This window comes from Rattus norvegicus, chromosome 3 (assembly GCF_036323735.1).
Source record: "Rattus norvegicus strain BN/NHsdMcwi chromosome 3, GRCr8, whole genome shotgun sequence".
Classification (NCBI taxonomy): domain Eukaryota; kingdom Metazoa; phylum Chordata; class Mammalia; order Rodentia; family Muridae; genus Rattus; species Rattus norvegicus.
The window spans coordinates 39,331,169-39,351,652 of NC_086021.1; the positions used below are offsets into that span (position 1 = coordinate 39,331,169).

A 20,484-nucleotide genomic window follows, 5' to 3' on the forward strand; every position below is an offset into this window, starting at 1 on the left:
CTGGGGAGGCTGGCAGCAAAAGGGGAAGCAGAGCCAAGAGGCTTCTGATCTTCTTGCTCCCAGGCCAGCCTCTAGGTGCACGATCTTGCTCAGAATCGGTGAATTCTCTTGGGAGGTTTTGTTTGTTTGTTACCAGCCACACAAATACAACACAAAGCCCTCGGAAGCTTTTCAGCAGGGTCAGGAGAGATCTGATTGGATATGTGTTCAGCCAATCCTTCAAGAGGCACCAATGGGAAGATCCACAGGGGGAAGGGCAAAGAGGCATGGAAGTAGCTTGATGCTCACAGAAGCCTGGGCAAAAGACCTCAGTACCCGCTGTGTAAGGATAGCAGGTGAAGCCCTGGGTTCCTTCACTGGAACATTATGAGCCATCAGAATGTTATGTTCAGAGCACTATGGGCAATCAGATTCTGAGAGTTTTATCATCCAACCAGCCAAGGAGTAAGATGGAGTAGCCCAGAAAACTTAGGAGGAAAAACTGGAAGAATGTGGTGAGACAGAAGGGATCAGGGCTGTCCACAGAGCCACAGATTGCTAGAGGTTAGGGGAGATGAAGGGACAAGAATGTCCTTTAATGTTGCCGATAGGGAGGTCCCTGATGGTCTAGACAGTCAGTAAGAAAGATGACGGGGGCTGGGGATGTGGGTGTTGGGGAGAATGCTGCCTTCACATACACAGTACCTTGGGTTCGACTCGCAGCATATCGCACAAAGTCACACACACACACACACACACACACACACACACACACACACACACACACACGCCAAAACAGACAGGCAAACAAGCAGGGTAGTGAACACGTGTGATCCTAGCTGTTAGCTGGGAAGGAGGCACAGTCAAGAGGATCAGAAATTCAAGGTTATCCTTAATGACAGCAAATTTGAGGCCAGTCTGGGACACACAAGACCTTTCCTTTAAAAAGGAGGTGGCAGATTATACCTCGTGTGGGATTCCTGCCTTACACAGCCATTTGCATGAGACAAAGGACCAACAGTGACTAATGTTTATGTCACCTTGGGGATATTACATTGTACGATGGGATTTAAATCAAAGGGACTGGTCTATTAGCCTAGGAAAATCTCTCACCAGAGTCCTTAAAGTGCACAGGGCTGCTCTTTTCCAGTGACCACCCAGGCCTGCCACCTTCATGCGCCTGTTTGCGTGGAGAACATGTAACCCTGGCAGATACATCTTCCAGAGGCTGGGCCATGAGCAATTCCCAATCCCGCACATTGCCTTGATAGAAGCTCCTGGCAGGAGGACATATGTAGATTTTGCATATACAAGAACAGAAGTACAGATGATGTATTTGGTAAATCACTTCAGACGTGTCCTCGGGGAAGGAGCCACAGGCTCTGTCGCCCCTACAGATGGGAGTTGGCAAGGAAAAGACAGGTCCAGATTGAGATCCCGGAGATATATGTGAGAACAGATTGGAGGGGAACAGAGCGGCTATGGGGAGACGAAGACGAGGGTCTGCAAGGCTGGCATGCTGTGTATCTCGGCACCTGGGAGGGAATGCTGGGAGGAGGAAGACAGCAAGGGTGCTACAGCAGACTCTTGCCACTTCCGGCTCCCAGGCCAGCCTCCAGGTGTATGCTTCTGCTCAGAGCCGGCTCACACCCTTGTTGTTGTTTATAAACCAGCTTTCTACTTGCATAGTGGCCCAACTGGGTTCCTTCCACCCTCCTCTTCAGACATCTTCCTCTTGGCCAACATTCACATAATTGCTGTCTGACCTAAGAAGGGGGCTGGGAATATGGCCTCTGTGGTCTCACAGATTACTTAATCTCTCCCTGTGACAGATCTCATCATACCCTGGTCATGCAGACCTCAACAGTGAGGCTCTGATGAACAAAACGGCAGCTAGGAAATGGCTCATCCCCTGTTGAATGCGGCTCTCTCTGACCTCAAAAGTCATGTTACCTCTTTGTTCTCTTCTCTTCCCTGCTCTTCCTCTCTTCCCTGTCCTTTCTCTCTACCCCCACCCCTTCCCTCCACGTGCTCATGGCCGGCCTTTCCTCTCCTCTCCTCTTCTTCTCTCATTAAACCTCTCCACGTGGAAAAAAAAAAGTCATGTTACTCCCCAAGAGCATTCACGAAGGCCAGGCAATCCACTGGGCAGCTGGCGGGGCTGTCTTCCTTCTGAGAGCTTGGCATGGTTTCTTTTGATCTCAGAGTATTTGGATCCACTCAACTCTTATGTAAACTGCCCTAGTTAAGTCCCTGTGTAGGGAGAGGGTAGGCCTGTCAGCAGTAACCCAGAAAAGCTGTGATATGAGAAGGTGTAGTAATACTCATCTACAATCTTTGTACTAAGGAGGCTGAGGCAGGAGGATTCCAAGCTTGAACTACTGTAGCATGACCTTGTCTTAACAAAGAGCTTCAGGAGACAAATCTGAAACTAGGTGCCACCGTCCATCTCGTGATGCTACAGTGGAGGATGGGCACTAGGGAGCTTCCTCAAGAACAGACCCCACCTCACCCAGGGTCTCCCATGACAGAACTGTATCATACAAACGCTGAAACAGAGACCAGGAGCAGCAGGCTAGGACCACACAACGCCTGTGCAAACCCTTGAGAGCACAAGGGAGGTGAGGGCCTTGGAGACCTAGCCTGCACGGTGGGCTGGGAAGTCTATCAGGCTGCATCTGGGCTGAGCAGCACTTCAGGGGAGATGGACTAGGAAGCTATTAGCATTCCTTGGGTTTTCTGAGTACTTCACCGCAAGCCAGGCTATGTTCATGCGTCAGCACTTAGACACGATGACATCACAACGAGAAGGAAAAAGTAGGTCTGGAGAGATGACTCAGTGGCCAAGAGCACTGGTTCCTCTTCCAGAGGTCCTGAGTTCAATTCCCAGCAAACACATGGTGGCTCACAACCATCTGTAATGGGATCCAATGCCCTCTTCTGGTGTGTCTGAAGACAGCGACAGTATACTCAAATAAATAAAATAAATAAATATTTTTTTTAAAAAAAGGAGGAGGAGAAGGAGGAGGAAGAAGAAGAGAAGGAGGAAGGAGGGGAGGAGGAAGAAGAGGAGGAGGAAGAAGAAGAAGAGGAGGAGGAGAGGAGGAAGAAAGTATTCCTTTGGATCAGGACTGGAAGTTTTTAGGAATCCCCATCAAGCTTCCTTTGTTTTGTTTTAAATCTGGGATCTTCAGATATACTTAGTGATTGTCCAGCATTCACTCACAAGGTCCTAGATTCAATCTCCCAAAACAACACACACACACCCGGCAGACATTTATACACTTACCACTCCAGTCCAAAAAAAAAAAAAAAAAAAAAAAAAAAAAAAGGCCTTACCTAAATGGGAAGCCTCTTCCTCCTCCCACCCATCACATCACCCTCTGCCTCCCTGGGGTAAACGCTTTGCTGAAAGGTGCATTTATCATGTCTCTGCACGCTTTCTGCGTTTACATCTGTGCATACTCGTGTGATACATGGTATTTGGGTTTTTGTGTTTAAAGAATCCAAATGAATGATATCATGCACTTCGTTCCCCTGAAACTTGCTCTGTCTTCTCCCTCCCTCTGAGACTCGCAGACTCTCTAGCTAGTCCCCTTCACTGTGGCAGAGCCTTTCAGAGCACTCTGCAAAGGGTCTGTGAGGTCTGCAGATGCTCACAGGCCGCCTTGCCTATTTGGGGGGGACACACGGTCACTAGGTGCGTCCCTAAGGGATGGCTGGAGAACTGGGTACTTTCTGATGCTTCCAGGCTGTTTTCCAGAGTGGCTGTAACCACTTTCCCTCCTGGCATGGGCATTCTCCACACTCGGTATTCCACTGTGTCCCTTTTGTTTGGGTGCCAATCTGCCAGGAGTGATGTAACAGTTTCCTGACAGAGGCCTGATTTTCTGTGTCCTTGGTTCTAGTAAGGCTCTCTTTGCATCTGTTTAGTGGACATCCATGTTTCTTTTGCCAGGCGGCTGACCATACGTGCTTTGAAGTCTCTTTGTAGCTCAGGATGTCCCTGAACTTCTGATCCTCCTGCCTCCACCTCCCCTTTGGTTAGGATTACAGATTTTAGCCACCACACCTGGCTGATGTCCTACTGGGGATTAAACGCCACTTTAGCCTTCTCCCTACTTTTCCTTCTGAAAATGGACTTGTCGGAGGCCCTTGTAGATTTGGCATTGGACTTGCGGATATCTTCTTCTGATGAACACGGTGTTCACATTTTAATTAAATGCATCCATCTTTCTCTTGATGTTCTGTGAGATTTCACGAAATCTTGCCCTGTGACAGGTCTGTCTGTTTGCTTGTTTAGAGTCAGAGGCTCACTGTAGTTCAGGCTTATGGGCTGGAACTATGTGAACCAGGCTGACCTTAAATTCAACACAGTCCCCTTGCCTCAGCCCTCCCGGTTGCTGGGCTTATTAATGTGAGGCACCATGCTCAATTTGTTTGTTTTCATATTTAATCTTTTGTATACCCGAAACTGACAGTGTAGAGTAGGGATTCCACTTTTTCTTTTTCTCTTTCAGACATCCAATTGCTCCAGCATCATTTATAGAAGAGTCTACTCTTTCTCCACTGACCTCAAGCACCACTTCTGCCAAATATTAAATTTCCATACATGTGTGAGTCTATTTTTGCAGCCTCTAGTCTAATCCCCCAGTCTATTTATTTACCCTTACTCTAACACCACATGTACCACTTTAGGCTCCTCCCACAACTTCTGAGTGCAGCTCCTGTCTGAGTCTTCACGTGTTCATGGAAAGGACATGTAGTAATGGTTTTGTTCGCAAACGGTTTCTCTGATATTGTCTTGGAGCTCTAAAAACTAATTTTTTTCCCCCAAGAACAGGAGATAGATTCAGAATTGAGGTGCTTGCCAAGGAAACATCATAGAAAAGTGCTAGGCTTTCAATGTGGCCTGGTCCATCCAGAGCACATCCCTGCCCTGAATCTGACATTCACTACTTCCTTCAGTGAGAAACTTCGGAGTGATGACTTCGTCCTTTGTTGGGGCTCAGACTTCATTTAGTAGGGCCTCTTCCTAACAAGAAGCGGGGACTCTCAGTAAGGTAGACACACACGTTATGCGCCATCATCTGAGGATTGTGATGGTGAGAAAAGTCGGGTCATGTTCCAAGATCAGTTTCAAGAGCCCTCTTGGGGCGTGCACTTGGGCCCAAGGAGCAGCTTGAGAGGACGCAGCAGGCTTCCCCCAGGAATTACAGGCGTCCTCCCGCCCTCCCGCCTCGAGAGGCAGGAATGCGCAGGATCAGCTTTCAGCAGGGCCAAGGCCGCCTTTCCGGGGAGCTCCCCGGACAGGCCCTTCTTCAACGGCCGAATTAACTGGTTCTGTCTGTCCGACTGGGAGAGCAGCTCCCACTAAAAATAGCAGCCCCGCTCAGGGCGGCCTGCTCCCCGCCCGGGCCCGCACCACCGCCGTGGGAGTCCGAGCCGGGACAGCACGAGGAGCCCAGGGGAGCGCCCGCACGCCAGGGCCCGACCCCCGAGGGCCAGGCCGCGTGCTCAACGCTGGCGCCACAGGTGCCGCGGAGGGAGGCAGGTCCGACGCCGGCCGGGATGGGCGCTGGGCGCTCGGCCTTCCGAGCGCTCGCCTGGGCCTCCCTGCCGCTGCTGGGGCCTCCCGCGGGCGCGCTCTGCGGGGACACACTCTGCAGCCGAGGTAAGGCCGGGCGCGCGCCATCGCGGGCCTCCGCCTCCTCCGCGATCCTCCCCCTCCAGACCACTCGCGATCCCTCGGGGCCAGGCGGGGCGGACCCAGGCATCCACAGGTTTCGGGGACAGGAGCCAAACGAACTCTTGTCAACTCACCTGCCAAAAGATCGCAAAAGCCTTCGTCCCCCTTCTGGTCTCAATGTTTCCATCGCGGAAAATGGGGCGATGGATTCTGTGTGGGCCAAGGAAGTTGGGGGACACCGAGCAGAATGGATTGGGGTGTCTTGGAGTTCAAGTGGATGGGGTGCTATGGTCCTTTTCTCAGACTCTGGTACCTTGCCTCCAAGCCTGAAGTTGGAGATGCTGCTGGATGTATGGGAGGATTGAAGGGGTCAGCTCGCCGGGGAGGATGCTTGCAGGGCGGGGGTAGTTAGAGGGTGTCAGAGGAGTAAGGAAAGAGAAATCTCTGTCATCTTTCTGTCCCTGGGCTACAGCAAGGAAGGCAGGGAAGGACCTAGGAGGAAGGGCTGAGGCCATGCGCGAGCTGGACCCGACTGAGCAGAGCCAGAGGAGAGGCGTGTGGCCCCGCCTGGACCCTGGCCAAGCCCGGGCGGGGGCGAGAGCTGGCAGCCGAGGGGTTCGCCCTGCCCAGTCCGGCCGGGCGGGTGGTGGAGATGTGGGGTCGATTGACCAAACAGGTGCGCCCCCGCCCCTCCCCATCCGCCCCCGCTGGGGCCCGTGGGCGGGCAGAGCTGCGGCAGCGGGCCCTGCGATTGGCAGGGAAGGGCAGGCCGGGTAGCCAGGGAGCAGAGAGCCGCGGCGCCGCGGGAGGCGGCGGAGCCGGCCGGAGCTTGCTCCTGCCCGGCCCGCTCCGCTCGGCCCAGCCGGCCCCACGGAAACTTTCCTACGGCCGAACTGGCAGCCCAGTGTCCTGCGACCCGGAGATTTGGTGACTACGGGACCCTGGCCTTCTCCGACTGCGCAGCGCCCAGCGGCCAGGCCAGCACGTAGAGGTAATGGCTGAGGACCACTGGTCAAGTTGAGGGTACCCTAACACCTGCAGGGATCCGAGCAGGGTCTTGAAGACTTTGGGAGCTCTGATAACGTCCGTAGAGCTACAGGGCTGAGGAGTGCGCCTCACTTCTCATTTCGGTTCTTCCGCAGAACTTCTGAGCCTTGTCAGACCCTTTAAACTTCGCTGTTTTCTGCCTCTATCCCTGATCGCAGCCGAGTGCAGGGCTGACGCTTTCCTCTGGAAAGGAGAGTACAGGTGTCACCAGGAAAGCACCTTGAGCTGGGGCCTGCCGTGCACGGGAGTTGGGGTACAGGGTTCTCCAGTCTATACATTTCTGAGGCTTCCTGTGACTCTCAAATTTCAGACCCCATCACACATATACAAACACACACACACACACACACACACACACACACACACACACACACACACACACACACACACACACACACATTGTCCCATGCGTCCATTAACTTTGGAATGTTTGTAATTATTGTTAGCTAGTGCTGTTACTAAGGACGCAAGTGGAAGCAGAGAGGTCTCTCTTCTTTCCTTGGCCTGCTTCCAACCCCACCCTCCACTGACAGAACACACCTTGAGAGCCACAAATGGCATGGGGAGAGAGACCCAAGCCACCTGGTTTCTAAGTCCCAGCCTGGTGAGCATTGAAAGCTCTTTTGAGCTTTCTGTGATGTGTGTGTGCCCGGCTTTATCCCGCTTCCTTCAGCTGTTGAGGTGCAGGGGAATGCGCTTTCGTTGTAACTGCCAGTGGTCACCGATGAGAGTCTAATAGGAAACATTGCTCTTCCTTGATCTGAACTCCTTTCTGTTGTCTTGACCTAAAGACTGTGCCTCAGAGTTAACCAGACCTAACACCCCGCTCAGGAATCTAAACACAGGTCACGGGTTCAAATCTCAGGTTTCTCTGCTCACTATGTCTTCCTAACCCCACTGAGCACTAAGGGTCCGTACTAGGAGGATCTAGTGAGGCTTTTATGAAGTGAGGCATGGAGGTCACTTGCTTCCAGCCCTGAGGGACTCAGCATCTGTGTTCTTGAGTTTCCCCTCCTCTCAGGAGCAGTCAAACACCATGCCTTTTGAAAAAGGTGCTCATACTTCGTAAGGACAGAAGCTGTGGGTCCCAGGTTTCAAATGGCCCCACCACTTCCCTTCTCTGCTGTGAAGGTGTCAGAAAGTTAGGCGTTTGAAAGTGGAGGTGACAACTGTAAATACCGAGGAACAGTGAAGGACCCAGCCAAATAGCATGCAGGAGAGAAACCTGATCCCAGACACTGTTGAGATGCTTCAGACTTCCGGCCTCCAGTGTCCCTTCCCTAGGCTACATCCAGAGCTGGTACACATCTAGTGGCTTCAGCTCAGGATCTCCAGGACAGGGAACTCAGGAGGCGCTGGCCATCCCCAGTCAGCTAAAACATTCTTGTTCTGAGTGGAAATCTATGTCCTGATTACTTCTACCCACTGAATGTCTGCACAGACCTTCGGGCATCTCTTAATGGCTTGAGTATTCTCTGAGGTCCCCCAGTCTTGGCTTTCTGTGCCTTCCCTGAGGCACTCAAGGCAGGGGAACTGAGTTTGGCAGTGGCCAGAGCACTATCTATTGTTTATTTTGTCCCCAGGTCCTGTGCTGCGCACATTATACATATGTCGCTGCATTAAGGGAACCCCGTGCGGCTTCGTCCTTTCTTATCCTCACTTTGCATATAAAGAAATGGGTTTAGCTTGAGGAAGGGACTTATCAAAGGTCATATGGTCAGTGATGGGGCTGCACTGCACCCAAACTCAGCAGCAGCCCATAAAGTCTACACTTCTCATTTTTATTTTTTTATAAATATTTATTTATTTTTTTATGTATGTGAGTACACTGTCTCTTGCCTTCAGACACACCAGAGGAAGGCATCAGATCCTATTACAGATGGTTGTGAGCCATCATGTGGTTGCTGGAATTTGAACTCAGGACTTCTGGAAGAGCAGTCAGTGCTCTTAACCACTGAGCCATCTCTCCAGCCCTTCTTTTTATTTTTTGACCCTCTTTGAATGCCTGCTATGGTGTGTGCCCGGGTGTGTACTTGTATGTGCACTATGTCCAGGCGTGTTGTGTGCACCTGGATGCTTTTATCACAAGCACCCGGGGTACTTATTGGAATGCAAACTCATCTCCACTCCTGACCTAGGGAACAACTCTCTGATCTCTGCAACAACTCTCCGGCCCTCTACGTAGCTCAGCTTTTGAAGCATCACCCTCAGGTGCTCTGAGGAACAGCATGTGGCCAGGGTGATGGAAATCAGGGGATAGTAGGCAGGCAAGAGAGATCAGTCGGTGACTCTCTCAAAGTGTGCATGCATAAGGGCAGACCTTTGACCTCTGCTTTCTCAAAGGATTGGCACACCTCGCTGAGACCCTTGTGATCAGTTGTTGTGCCAGAGGTAGGGACACTGGAGAGGTGAGTGTGACCTCCGCCTTTCTCCTCACTGCAGTGTGGGTGCTTGGACCTTTCCAGCTAGAAGGTTCTGTGCCTGAACCCCTGAAGGACGGCATGGTGCAGGTCTGTTTCTTGTTAAATCAGTCCTCCCTGGAGGGCATCTCTGGGGATTTGTCTCTTCTGAGGGCTGGGCTGGCTCTGGTGGGAAGGGCACACTCATGTGGATCTTTCCAGTGTCACATCCCCCCCCCCCACTCTGTGGCAGACAGAGTCTTATTCTGCCTTTTAACCCTTTGATTCCTCTGAAGGCTCTGGGTAAATTACATGCATTTTATGGTTGAGGTCCCAGGAGTCCACAGGAGGAAGTGAACGTCCAAAGCCCACATATATTATGGGAAGAATGAGCAGAAAGTGGAAGAACCAGGACTTGAACTCTCATCCTCTAACTATACATACAGCGTTCTTTGCGCTGTGACTTTTTGTGGTTTTTCTCCTGCTTGCCTCGTGGTGGCTTTGTTGTTAGAGACCTTGTCTGGAAGATGGAGGCCTGTGGTATATAGTGGGTGATCCTAGGAGAGTTCTTCATATCTTTAGGCTCCTCAGATGTCAAGGGGTTAGAGGTGAGGCTGTTCAGCTAAATGACCGAGGTCCTTTAGAGCTGTGACCTCCCCTGGCATCTCTGAGGAAGGGTACAGGGCCCTCAATGGGTTCAGGGCCCAGTGAGGTTGCTGGCCTCAGAATCCAACAGGCTTTCGCACACAGAACACTGCAAGAAGGTGACCGTGAAAGTGACTGGGGCTCCTGACTTGGTGCCAGAGGAGCTTGGGGCTCTGGGACAAACCCAGCTGTAGTCCCCTGCTCAGGGTGGAGTAGCCAGAGCTAAGAGACCTGGGGTGGGGGGAGGGTATAGCACCTCTAGTTTCCCTCTCAAGTTACCACCTCTATCTCCCATCAGCCTTTCTTACTTCCTTCTCTCAACTGGTGCCCCTGCCCGGGGCTCTAACCTCTTCCAGGTGGAAGCCATGCTAGGCTCCTCGTACTGTGCCCAAACCTTGTGCCTGGGGTGCCCAGCAGCCAGGTTTCTTGAAACAGTCCTCGTGAGCTTCAGCTTCCTGGCTCTGTCATGAATCTTGTTTCCCGTTGATAGTGGTTGCCTGTGCTCCACCATAGCATCAGGGCCTAATCCCTGGGCTGCGGTGTGTGGCTTTGGGGTTCCTTTCTACTTACTTCCCTCTGTTCTTTAGGCTCCCAGCACTCTGGTCCGTGCCTAGGCTTCTGGACTACCCTTCCTTCTCATCACCTAAGTAGGAGCCACTCCTGCTTGGAACTGGCTAACTTCTGTATCCCAGGCCAGCTGTAGATTGCTGGTTCTCCTGCCCCCATGTCCCAAGTGCTGGGTTTCTAGGCATGCGCTGTCATACCGGTTCATGCTGTGCTGGGCCTGGAACCCAGGACTTCATGCATGTGAGACTTCCTAGCCCTGTTTTTTTTTTTTTTTTTTTTTGCAGCTATTAGCATGCAGACTTGCCTGTCTCCCAAGGCAGGCACTGGACTTCTGGAGTTGACAGACCTGGTACTTCTCATCCATCTCCACAGTGTGAGTGAGTTCACCACGGGCCTTCTGATGCCTGGTGACTCTCATCCAGCTTAGCCAGTGCTCTGCCAATGCTTCTGGCCCAGAGCAGTTTCCTTGCATCCTATATTTTAGCGCACCCAGGCAGGAGCCTCTGTGCTGCACTTGGGCTGGGCTGACTGTTGCTGAAGGACAAACAGATGCTTAGGATTCACGGACAGATGTCTGCCTCTTTTGGGTCCGTTACCCACCGTGTGTGTGTGTGTGTGTGTGTGTGTGTGTGTGTGTGTGTGTGTGTGTGTATCTGTGTGTTATTAGAGATAGAATATTTGGGATCTTGAACATGGTAGGCACATATCTGTCTCTAGGCCACTGCCCCCTTCCCCATCTCAATCCTGAAATGCTTTTCAGAAAAGTCCCTTCTGGCATCTAAGATAGACAGGTCTAGAAACAAGTCTGAGAAGAGCCACCTTGTCAGCCCCTTCCTGCAGGCAGAACTTCATGTCCCAGATGACAAAGCCCTAACCACCTTTAGACTCAAGAGAACATTTGGGGATTATGAAGGTTCTACTGGGTTTAGGAGATTATTCTGGAATCACAGATGTTGTCCTAGAGGCACCAAGCGGGTCACTTTCTGGGGTTGTACAGCCTCCCTGGAAAGGGTTTCTCTTGTTGAAAGAAGGCTGTGGAGCCCCAGAGGCCAGAGCAGAAACAAAATCACAGACAGATTTATGCCAAACACAGCATCTGTTTAAACCTCCTGGCTTGTGAGGTCCATTCATCTAGTGGGACTGGCTTTACCCAGGCCTCCTTTAGTCTCCTGGTGATTTTCTGCTAAGGAAACCAAGGCTCTGAGAAAGGGGACACACGGTTGGCTCACTCAGGCTAAAAAAGTTACCCCTTGATGCCCCACCCCACCATCTCCCCCACTCTCTTGCTTCCCTCCTGATTCTCACAGGAGGGGCTGTTTGTGGTACTCCGGGAACACAGCCAGGGTCTGTCCTTTGAGATACCCCTTGTTGGACCATTTTCTTGGCCACTTTCCTGATGACGGTGAATGCAAGCAGAGGCACTAGCTAAAGTGGGCCTGGGCGGGTTGCTGGACAGTGTGTGATTGAACTTAGAGCGGAGATTGTAGCTGTGAGGTAGAGTGCTTGCCTGGCATGCAGGAAACCCTGGGAGGCATCCTCAGTATGAGATACAGAAGAATGAAGCTGACACTCACACAGGTCGGTCGGGTGACAGGGAGGGAACTGTGACCTGAGGGAGGAAAGTCTCTCCCCTTGTGGTCCTGGTGGCTGGTTCCCATGAAAAGGTACTGGAGGGATAGGTAATAGATAATGTTCCCCTAGTTGTACAAGTAGGAACCCTTGAAGCCTCAAAGCTCTCCATTTTTGCTAATGAATGTTTCCTTCTGGTGCCTTCCCAGTTTATCTGTCTTTGCTCCCACAGAGCCAGTTCCCTGTGGTACAGGTGCCTTAGCATTGGCCCCTGGGGGTGACTCTAGCAAAGCTCACTTAGAGAAGAGTCAGGAGAGGGCACTGGGTAAGGAAATAAGGAAAAGAACTAGTGTGGCCTCTCTCCACTCACTCGCTGTGATCACATCTGGCCGTCTTGGAAAATACATGACAACTGAGTCCACTAGGAAAACCGATATTTGCTGGGAGCTGTGAAGACCCGGCTAGACACATTGGAAGCTGGCAGTGGTTGGAGTGGAGACCTCAGGGCCTTTCCCGGCAGAGGGACTGCCATCAGCGATCAACGCTGGCTGGGGCTACTTCCAGGAGGAGAACATTCTTAAAAGGCCCTGTCACCCCCTGATAGGAATTGGCGGGGTGTGTGAGGGATTTGTTTTTCGGTCAGGATGTGGGGAGTTAAAAATAGACTTTGTAATCCCTTGGGTTCGAGTCACACTTGAAGCCCTGCAGAGCCCTCTGGCTCCATTATCTCCCTTGAGTGGCTCTGCGGCTGCTGTTGAAGTGGGTGGAGGCCGGGCTGCCTGCTTTCATGAGTACACAGAGAGAATGTGCACCCAGTTTCTTGGTTGCACCCAGACACTGCGTCTAGAAGTGAGTGGCAGAATCTAAGTCTGTCCCCAGCTCATTTATCTGAGTTCTGAGGGCAAGTCAGCAGACTGAAGGGGTATAGGGATCACTCGAAACTATGCAGGTAGACTTTTCAGCCAAGCGCTAAAGGTGGCAAGAATCAAGACATGAATCAAGGCTCCAGAGAGGAAGGCTCGAGGCCAGAGAGCAGCAGAAAGCTGCTCCCTGCTAGGTCATGGAACGGGAAGGTGGTGATGAGTCTGAGGCAGAGAAGTGTCACGAGGACCCCAAATTGGGGACCTTTAATGATGTAATAAGGATTATGGATTAGCGGTTGCAAGTTCTCATCTGTAACCTCAAAATGAGGAAGATGAGTTCTAGGCCAGCCCGTGCAAAATGAGACCCCGTTTTCAAAACAAAACAAACCCAAAAGGACTGTGAATACTATTTCTCGGGCAACGGGGAGCCTTTGAGGGTCACAGAGGATGGTGGTGTCCTGATCTATAAGAAGCACAGTGCTGCTTCTGATTTTGGGATGAGCACCCCTGTAAGGTTGACTGGGTTAAAGTCTGCTCACCTCCCGGGTCTCCTTATGTCAGGACAGCCTGTTTTTCTGCTACCTGGGAAGTCTGGGAAGAGCCAGCTCTGTGGAAAGCTTGCACATGAGTTCTTCAGTTCTTTCTAGTTTTTAAAGTAGGCGGTCCAGGTTGGCCATCTCCACTCTCAGAGGTGAGAGCAGGGAAGCCAGCAGGGGTGAGGCTGCATCCAGAGGCTGTCTCTCCTGTCCTGTCCTGACTCTGGGGGATCTCTGCAGGACTCTCCTGGGACAGGCTTCCAGCCTCACACTGGGCTTGTTTTACTTCCCATTCCAGGCCACCTTCTCCAGGCTGCCTGCCCAATCCCCTCCCTCAACACTGGTTTCTACTTCTCAGTACTCAGATGAGGTCAGCGTCTTCCAGCTCAGCCATGGTCACAGATGAGCGGACAGACCCCTAGAAGCAGCTGGCACCCACTTATCCTTACAACTGGGATTAGAGGCCAGGCTGGCCTGAAACTTCACTGAGTTCATGTCTGAACTGGAATTCAACTCCTGCCCTCCAGGCTCCTGTTGGCCCTTGGCTGCAAGGCCTCCCTGCCTGGCAGGACCATCCTAATCTCAGAAACAGGAGCGGGGGATCCCCACCTTCTGGAAGCACCCTGGTTTTGCAGCGTGACTCCTGCTGGGGCTAGAAGCCAAGTCTCTGGGTTCCCAGAGAGGGCTCCTGGCGTCAGTGTGGCTTAGTCACAGCATGAGCTCACTGCTCACCTCTGAACTGGGGAAGGTGCCAAGGTTTGGGAACTTCCACTGTGAGCCACTTACTGGGGTGTGTGTGTGTGTGTGTGTGTGTGTGTGTGTGTGTGTGTGTGTGTAGAAAAACAAACCTATTGGTTAGGACTTTGTACTCAGCCTATGAACTTGTAGGCCTAGGGAACCCACTGAGGCATAATAAATATTTGGGCTGTGCTTTACCGAGGGATTAGCTCAGACCTGGAACCCAATGTCAACACTTGTGCCTGTCTGAGCCCAGGCAAGGCACACGACCTCTCTCACACGTTTTGAGCACTTCCTACAGGGCACTAGGTTTTGTGAGCATCAGCTCACTGAGTCTCAAAAGAGACTTGGAGATCTTTGGGACTTGTTCAAAGTCACCTGGGGGGGAAGTGCCAGGGCAGGATTTGAATACAGGTCTTGGTAACACCACAGCTTACAGCATAAGGCTGCTTCTTCAACAGCTGTGTGGTGGCCTCATGAGGGACCGTGAAGGGAGAAATAGAAGTAGCAAGGCAGGCAGGGTGAACAGGGAGTCCCTTCTCTCAGTCGCCTCATTTTTCTGCCTCCCCATCTGACACTGTCCTTGGGCAGCCAGGGTGGGAACAGAGGAGAGTGGGTCAGGTGGTATCTGAGTGTCCAGAGACAGCTTCATAGTCCCAAGCCCCTCTCTTTTCTGTCTGTAGCTTGCTGGCTTTGGGGTCAGTTGGTGTCAGTCCCTTACCTGTCTCTGTACCCAGCACCCAGGACACACTGATTGGTAAGGTGTTAATTTGGGTTGAAATGGGGTCTGTGGCAGCCCTTGGATGGGAGATGAGAACACAGCCTTTTGTCCCCACACAGGAGTCTGGGGGAGTACTCAGAGATGCCACCAGGGAGTGGGAGTGGAGGGTGATCAGGGTTTGCTCCTGGATTTGCAATGGTTGCTGACCTCATCCCTCACCCCTCCTCCTTGGCTCTCTATAAACTAGGGACAGTATCAGCCACCGCTCAGCTTAGAGTGCTGGGATGTGGAGAGCCCCAGGCCTGGCCTGACAAGGGAGACCCTTGAGGAGCCCAGGAGGTTTTAAATCCTGCCTCCTTTTCCCTGCTTGACCCCAGACAGCCAGAGAACCCACTTTATCTTGGGCATGCTCTGAGGACAGAAGCAGAGGGACAGGAAGGAGAAAGGTATGGATTTAGATCCTGCAGGCCTTGCCTCTCTGTTCCTGTGTGCCCGTAGGCAGGTCCATTTTTACCTCAGTTTCCCTCAAATGGCCCCACTTTCATCACTAAGTTGTTTTGAGACTTAGGTGAGGTAAAGCTTGCAGAGTGCTTATCAGGGCTGGCCCGGGTAATTATAAACCACCCTGAAGGGGACACACCTCAGCCCCCGCCTCCATCCGTCCTCCCCTCTCCCAGAGTTCCTGTTTGTTGTTGACATCAGCTTCACCCACGGCTCTGATTTCGAGTATTTATATCCTTGCAGGAATTTCTCTTCGCATTGTCTACTTAATTACCTAATTGAATTAAGACACATCATTTTGCTTCCTTTCCAGTACAGGGACAGGAAAGGGTCTGGTGACTTCTTCCTTCTAATGGAAGTGACTGTCGGTCGTATTTGGGATGATAGGGGTGCCCTCCCCCGCCCACTTCCCCAGGTCCATGTCCATCTAGGACGGCTCCCAGGCCCTGTCAATCACAGCAGCCGTGCACTGGGAAGCATCAGTCTAGCTGAGAGCGTTGATGGGCTCAATCACGGGTCTCTTTCAGTGCCAGCTTCCCAGTTGAGCTTCCATACTCACTCATGGATGGATCATAGAGAAGGCTCCTTTTAAATACTTAAAACGAATGACCTATGCAGATAGTTGGAAAATGATGTTCAGTGGGGGTATAACTTAAAAATCAAGCAGGCTTCACATGGGGAGAGATCAGCAACTCCTGTCTACTGATGGTGTTGGCGGCTCCAGCGTCCTCTCTGCATTGTGGCTGGGGGATGGTGGTGGGTGGGGGAATGCAGGGGTTAGGTGCACTAGTCTGAAATTGTACTGGAATCCTTGAGTCTGCTCTGCCACTTAGCACTTGAGAACTGAGGCACCATGTCACTCGGATAAAGAGCAGAGGACAGGTGAGAACTTAAGAGCCGTTTCCCACAATGCCCAGTGTGGGGGGAAAAGAGCCCTACTTGAGACATTATTTTTAGCCAGGCATTTCCAAAAGTCCCCACCGTGGTCTCTGCCCCCAGACCCTCCCCCGTTCAGCTTTTCTCCTTCTTAGCAGTTGACAGCCACAACCAAGTGGGGTCACACTGTCCCGTGCTGGCCTCCCTTTGGGCTACCCTGTGTCTGTCTGCCCGCGGGCCTTGTCCTCTTTCTTTAGGAGTGTATGAGCTTGTGTCCTTTGGAAAGCTCCCTATGACTATCTAACCCCCTCTAATGCCTTGTTCTGTCCTTGCCGTACCCAGTGCCTGCCATCATGGTTAAACTTGTTTGTGTCATGAATGGTTGGCTGGTAAAGAAAAGGCCACGCTTGTCACGGTCCATTGTAGAGTGCTGATCTGTCATCTGCGTTAGGGACTTAAAAGGCTCTGAGAAGTCCTTCTGTGGCTGACTGTTGTGTATTCCAGAAATCTCCAAACGTCTTGACCACACCCAACTCTCCAAGTGGCACTGTAGGCCACTTCCATTTATATAGCAGTTTAATGGCATTGCCCCAAAGCAACAGTTAAGGAAACTGAGGCATTGGGGTGGGGGAGTTGCACTGACTGGCTCCAGGTACACAAGGGACCTGCCCCTCCATCACAATCTGAGGCCATAGTCAGGTGCAGGACGGGAAGGTCCTGCTCTTTAAGAGCCTTTGTCCTGAATGGGGCTCAGGTCACCTGGAACACGGAGACAAACTACTATGTGAGCCGAAGACATGAGAATCAGCTGTCCCCTCAGGACCCTGGAACTGTCCCTGTTTCACCCCACCTCAGCCTCAAGGGCCCAAGGTAGCTCTGTGGTGGTTCCCCAGCTGGGAGGGAGGAGACTCTTCTGTTTATCCGCACGCACTCTCTTGCTGCCTTTCTAGGGGAAAAATGCCTTCTTTTCAATTCTGCTTTTATTACTTGAAATTCTCAAGGGACCAATTACCCGCCAGTGGGAATTACCTGCCATTTTTATTCTAGTGTCTCTCTGCCTGAGTTCTTCCTTGGAGTAATTGATTTGGGTAATTCGGTGCTGCCGAGCATTGTTTTAGGAGACGGTGCTGCCGCAGACATAGGCAGGGATTACCTGTCAAGCCTTTCTTGGTAAAGGCCTCACGGCTGACAGTTGCTGACAGAGGGGCCAGAATGGAGACCGTGGATAATGCATTGTTTTTAGACCTGGAATTCACACGTGGGTTGCACGGCACTCTCTTGCCCAGACCGGGAGCAGGTCATTCTGGGAAATTAGCAAAAGGCAACTTGTCAGCTCCTATGGGCTTCAAGATCATCCCTGACCCTGGCCTTGACCCTTTCCATCTGTCTCCCAGGAGGCCTAGGAGGCAGGAGAAGATCCTTGGAGAGCTTTGAGGGAAGCAGCTGTTTGGAGGGAGCCTTACCTCAGTCCCTGGGCAGACCCACATGCTGGCATTGGACCTGTGGCTGGAGGTGTGGCAGGTCCTTGGAAGGGGAGGGCTGACCATTGCACCTGGCTCCATACGGGGCAGGACATGCAAGGCTTGAAGCCTGGCTGTCAGTGGAAAACTGTGCTGTGGCTGGAGGGTGGCAGTCCCCTCTGTTCTGTCCCCAGCAAATAGCCCTGTCTTCACACTATTGCTACTGATGTGAGAAGCAGAGCTTGGTGTGGAATCTCCTCACTCTCTCCTCTCAAGGTCCCACGAAGGACTCCAGTAGAGGCCTTCTTCCTTCTCCCTACCTTGCTCCCTAAGGAAAAGGAGCCTCCAGGCCCACGCATCCTGTTCCTTCTCACGGAGAGCATCTTCTCTTGTGTGGCTTAGACACTGCAGCTTTCTTCGTAGGCCGTGGCCTGGGCTTCACCTGGCACTGGAATACCTACCTTTTTGCTTGTTTTTGCTCTTTAGACAGGGTCTCTCTTCAGAGCCCTGGCTGTTCTGGAACTCACTCTGTAGACCAGGCTGGCCTCGAACTCACAGGGATCTGCTTGCCTCTGCTTCCTGAGGTCTAGGATTAATGGAGTTGGCCACCACGTCCAGCCTGACTCCCCTACTTTTCTGATGAAGAAATGGATCATTTTTGCAGAGCAGGAGAGTGCTCTGGGTTTCCTGATGCAGTGCTCCTGGAATCTTGAGTGCTTGGGGAGGGGCAGTTTCTCTGGCTCCGTTTGACTCTCAACCGAAGTTGGCACCAAGCCTGGTCACCTGAGTTCGTGTCTATTCAGCTTCTGGACTGAGATTCCTGAACTCACAGCGACCCCTCCCTGAGACATCACTCAGTTCCAGTATCCAACTCTGTGCTTACATGGAGGTCCACAAGGGCCTTCGGCTACCAGAGACCAAAGCCTCCTTCAGACCAGCTTGTCAGACTTGATGTCTGTCTGTCCGTCTGCCTCACTCCCACTCTCGTCTTGCTTTCACCTTCTCCCAACTCTTGTTTCTTCACTAAGCTGGGGAGGGTGCTGACCCTAGCAGGAAGGGGACAAATAGACAAGAGCAGGAGGCCCAGAAACATATTCAGAAAAGTGATTAGGGAAAAAAAATCCTTAAAATTTAAAGATAGGGATTAGATTCAATGGGTATGTGTAGAAACATTTTTCCCCAATTGGGAATGGATGCCATATCAGCAGACATCAAGGACACTGCATCAGCAGAAATGCTCTCCCACAACTATAAAATAAAGGAGGCGACCTCCTTTGCACAGAATGGTTCCCCAGGTGTGTCTGGGCTCAGCAGGGAAGGGTGGCATCGCTGGGGTCCTCTCCTGGCAGTGGGGCGATGGGAGGTGGGGCACAGGCTGTGGGTACATCCAGTCCTGTCTGAATTGTGCTGTTAGACAAGTGCTTTTAAGCAGGCAGAGGAATGTGGCTCAGCGGGGAAATGTGTTTACTAATAGCGAGCCAGAGGCCCTGGTCTCCACCCTCAGCAGCAGGGGTGGGGAAGCGCTTGTAAGGGCTGGAAACAGTTGAGGCAAATCTAAATTAATGCTGGAAGATTCTGATTCTAACCATTGGGGCTCGGAACCCCGCTGACCAAACCATATCATCCTCTAGGGTCAGGCAATAATCTGCTTGTCTTGATGGTGCATGCCCATATTCCTGGCACTTGCAAGGCAGAGGCAGGAGGGTGACTGCAAGTTTGAGGACAGCTCAGTCTGTAGAGTGAGCTTTACCCCAGCAGGGCTTCTACAGTGGGCTCTGTCTGTAAAGAAAGAGAGAAATGGTCCTGCAGTGCTCACTGATGGTGGCTGTCTCTTCGAAGGAGTGGCCCTGTCATTCTGAGTCCTCCGGCTGTGACAGGACTGAGGTGCTGTCTGGGATGACACCGCCAACTGTGTCCACTGACTGAATGTCCACTATATTCTGGGTCCTATTGTGGCTCATATCTACAGACTTTTCTGCTGGATTACATAAGGCCATGCTCTTGAGAGAAACTGAGGCAAAACTTAGACTTGTTTCCTCCACCCCCCCACCCCCCAGCAAGGGTTTGCTGAGAATTGACCCATCTTTACATTTGGGTAGCCTGTGGCATGGACCTGGTCATGACTTTGTGAGCTCCGGTAACTCATCTTTGGTCTCTGAAACAGTGATTAAATCCTTTGAACTAAATGGAGCCTTTTTCTGGCTCAGGTGTGGAGTCCTAATAGGATAATGAATGGCTATCTTATTGACCTCTAAACCTTTGTGGGTCCCAGGACAAGGCCCCTAGGAGGCAGATCCCCGTTTTTGTGTAGGAGTGTACGCAGAAGGAGCGAAACAAAAGACCAGAATGCGAAGTCAAAGTTAGCAGGGCTGTGTGCGCTGTGCCTGCCCCACCCTATGTGCTAACTTTAGCACAGTCAAAAAACTGTGGACATCAAATCCTTTGGGTGGTCATTGTTGTGAACAAAAGCTAAAGGTCCTTCCCCGGCCCTGCGCAGGCTCCCACTCCGGCTGCCTGGGCCAGTTGCTAGAGGAAGTTGTTGGATCCCAGGCCAGGCTCCCCTCCCTCCTACCCTGCCCAGCTGGAGGTCTCTGCCTGGTCACCTCTGCCTCCTAGGAGACATTTCCCCTAGGAGACCTATCAGACCAGTTAGCAAATCCTGGCCACCCCTCCCTTCCCCCAGCTCCAGTCTAAGGTCTGCAAGATGGGATGACAGTAGCAGCCTCTTGGCTTCTTGGAGGCATCAGTAGCTGGCTAATATGTCTCAGGCCTTTACGAACACTGTGGTGGTGTCCACCGCCGTTTTTGCCAGGCAGCCTCTGCATGCTGAGCGCCCACCTCCAGGCGCTTCTTGCTTTCCCAGCCACTGCTCCCAGTAGGCTCCCAGATGCCTG

At 52.0% G+C, this 20,484-nt stretch overlaps 1 protein-coding gene across 6 annotated transcripts in view; it reads left to right on the top strand.

Moving 5' to 3' along the window:
• Positions 1-20,484, top strand: part of Dab2ip (DAB2 interacting protein) — a 170,986-nt gene that overhangs the window by 18,424 nt on the left and 132,078 nt on the right. The window contains exon 1 of one of the 6 annotated variants that reach the window (XM_063283045.1): positions 5,204-5,653. The exons of 4 other annotated variants lie outside the window; for them this stretch is intronic. In XM_063283045.1, the coding sequence (XP_063139115.1) occupies positions 5,551-5,653 (103 nt within the window). In that variant the 5' untranslated portion in view covers positions 5,204-5,550. Of the gene's footprint in view, positions 1-5,203; positions 5,654-6,441; positions 6,660-20,484 lie in introns of those variants that run through there. One more of the 6 variants, XM_063283052.1, reaches the window with a different exon arrangement.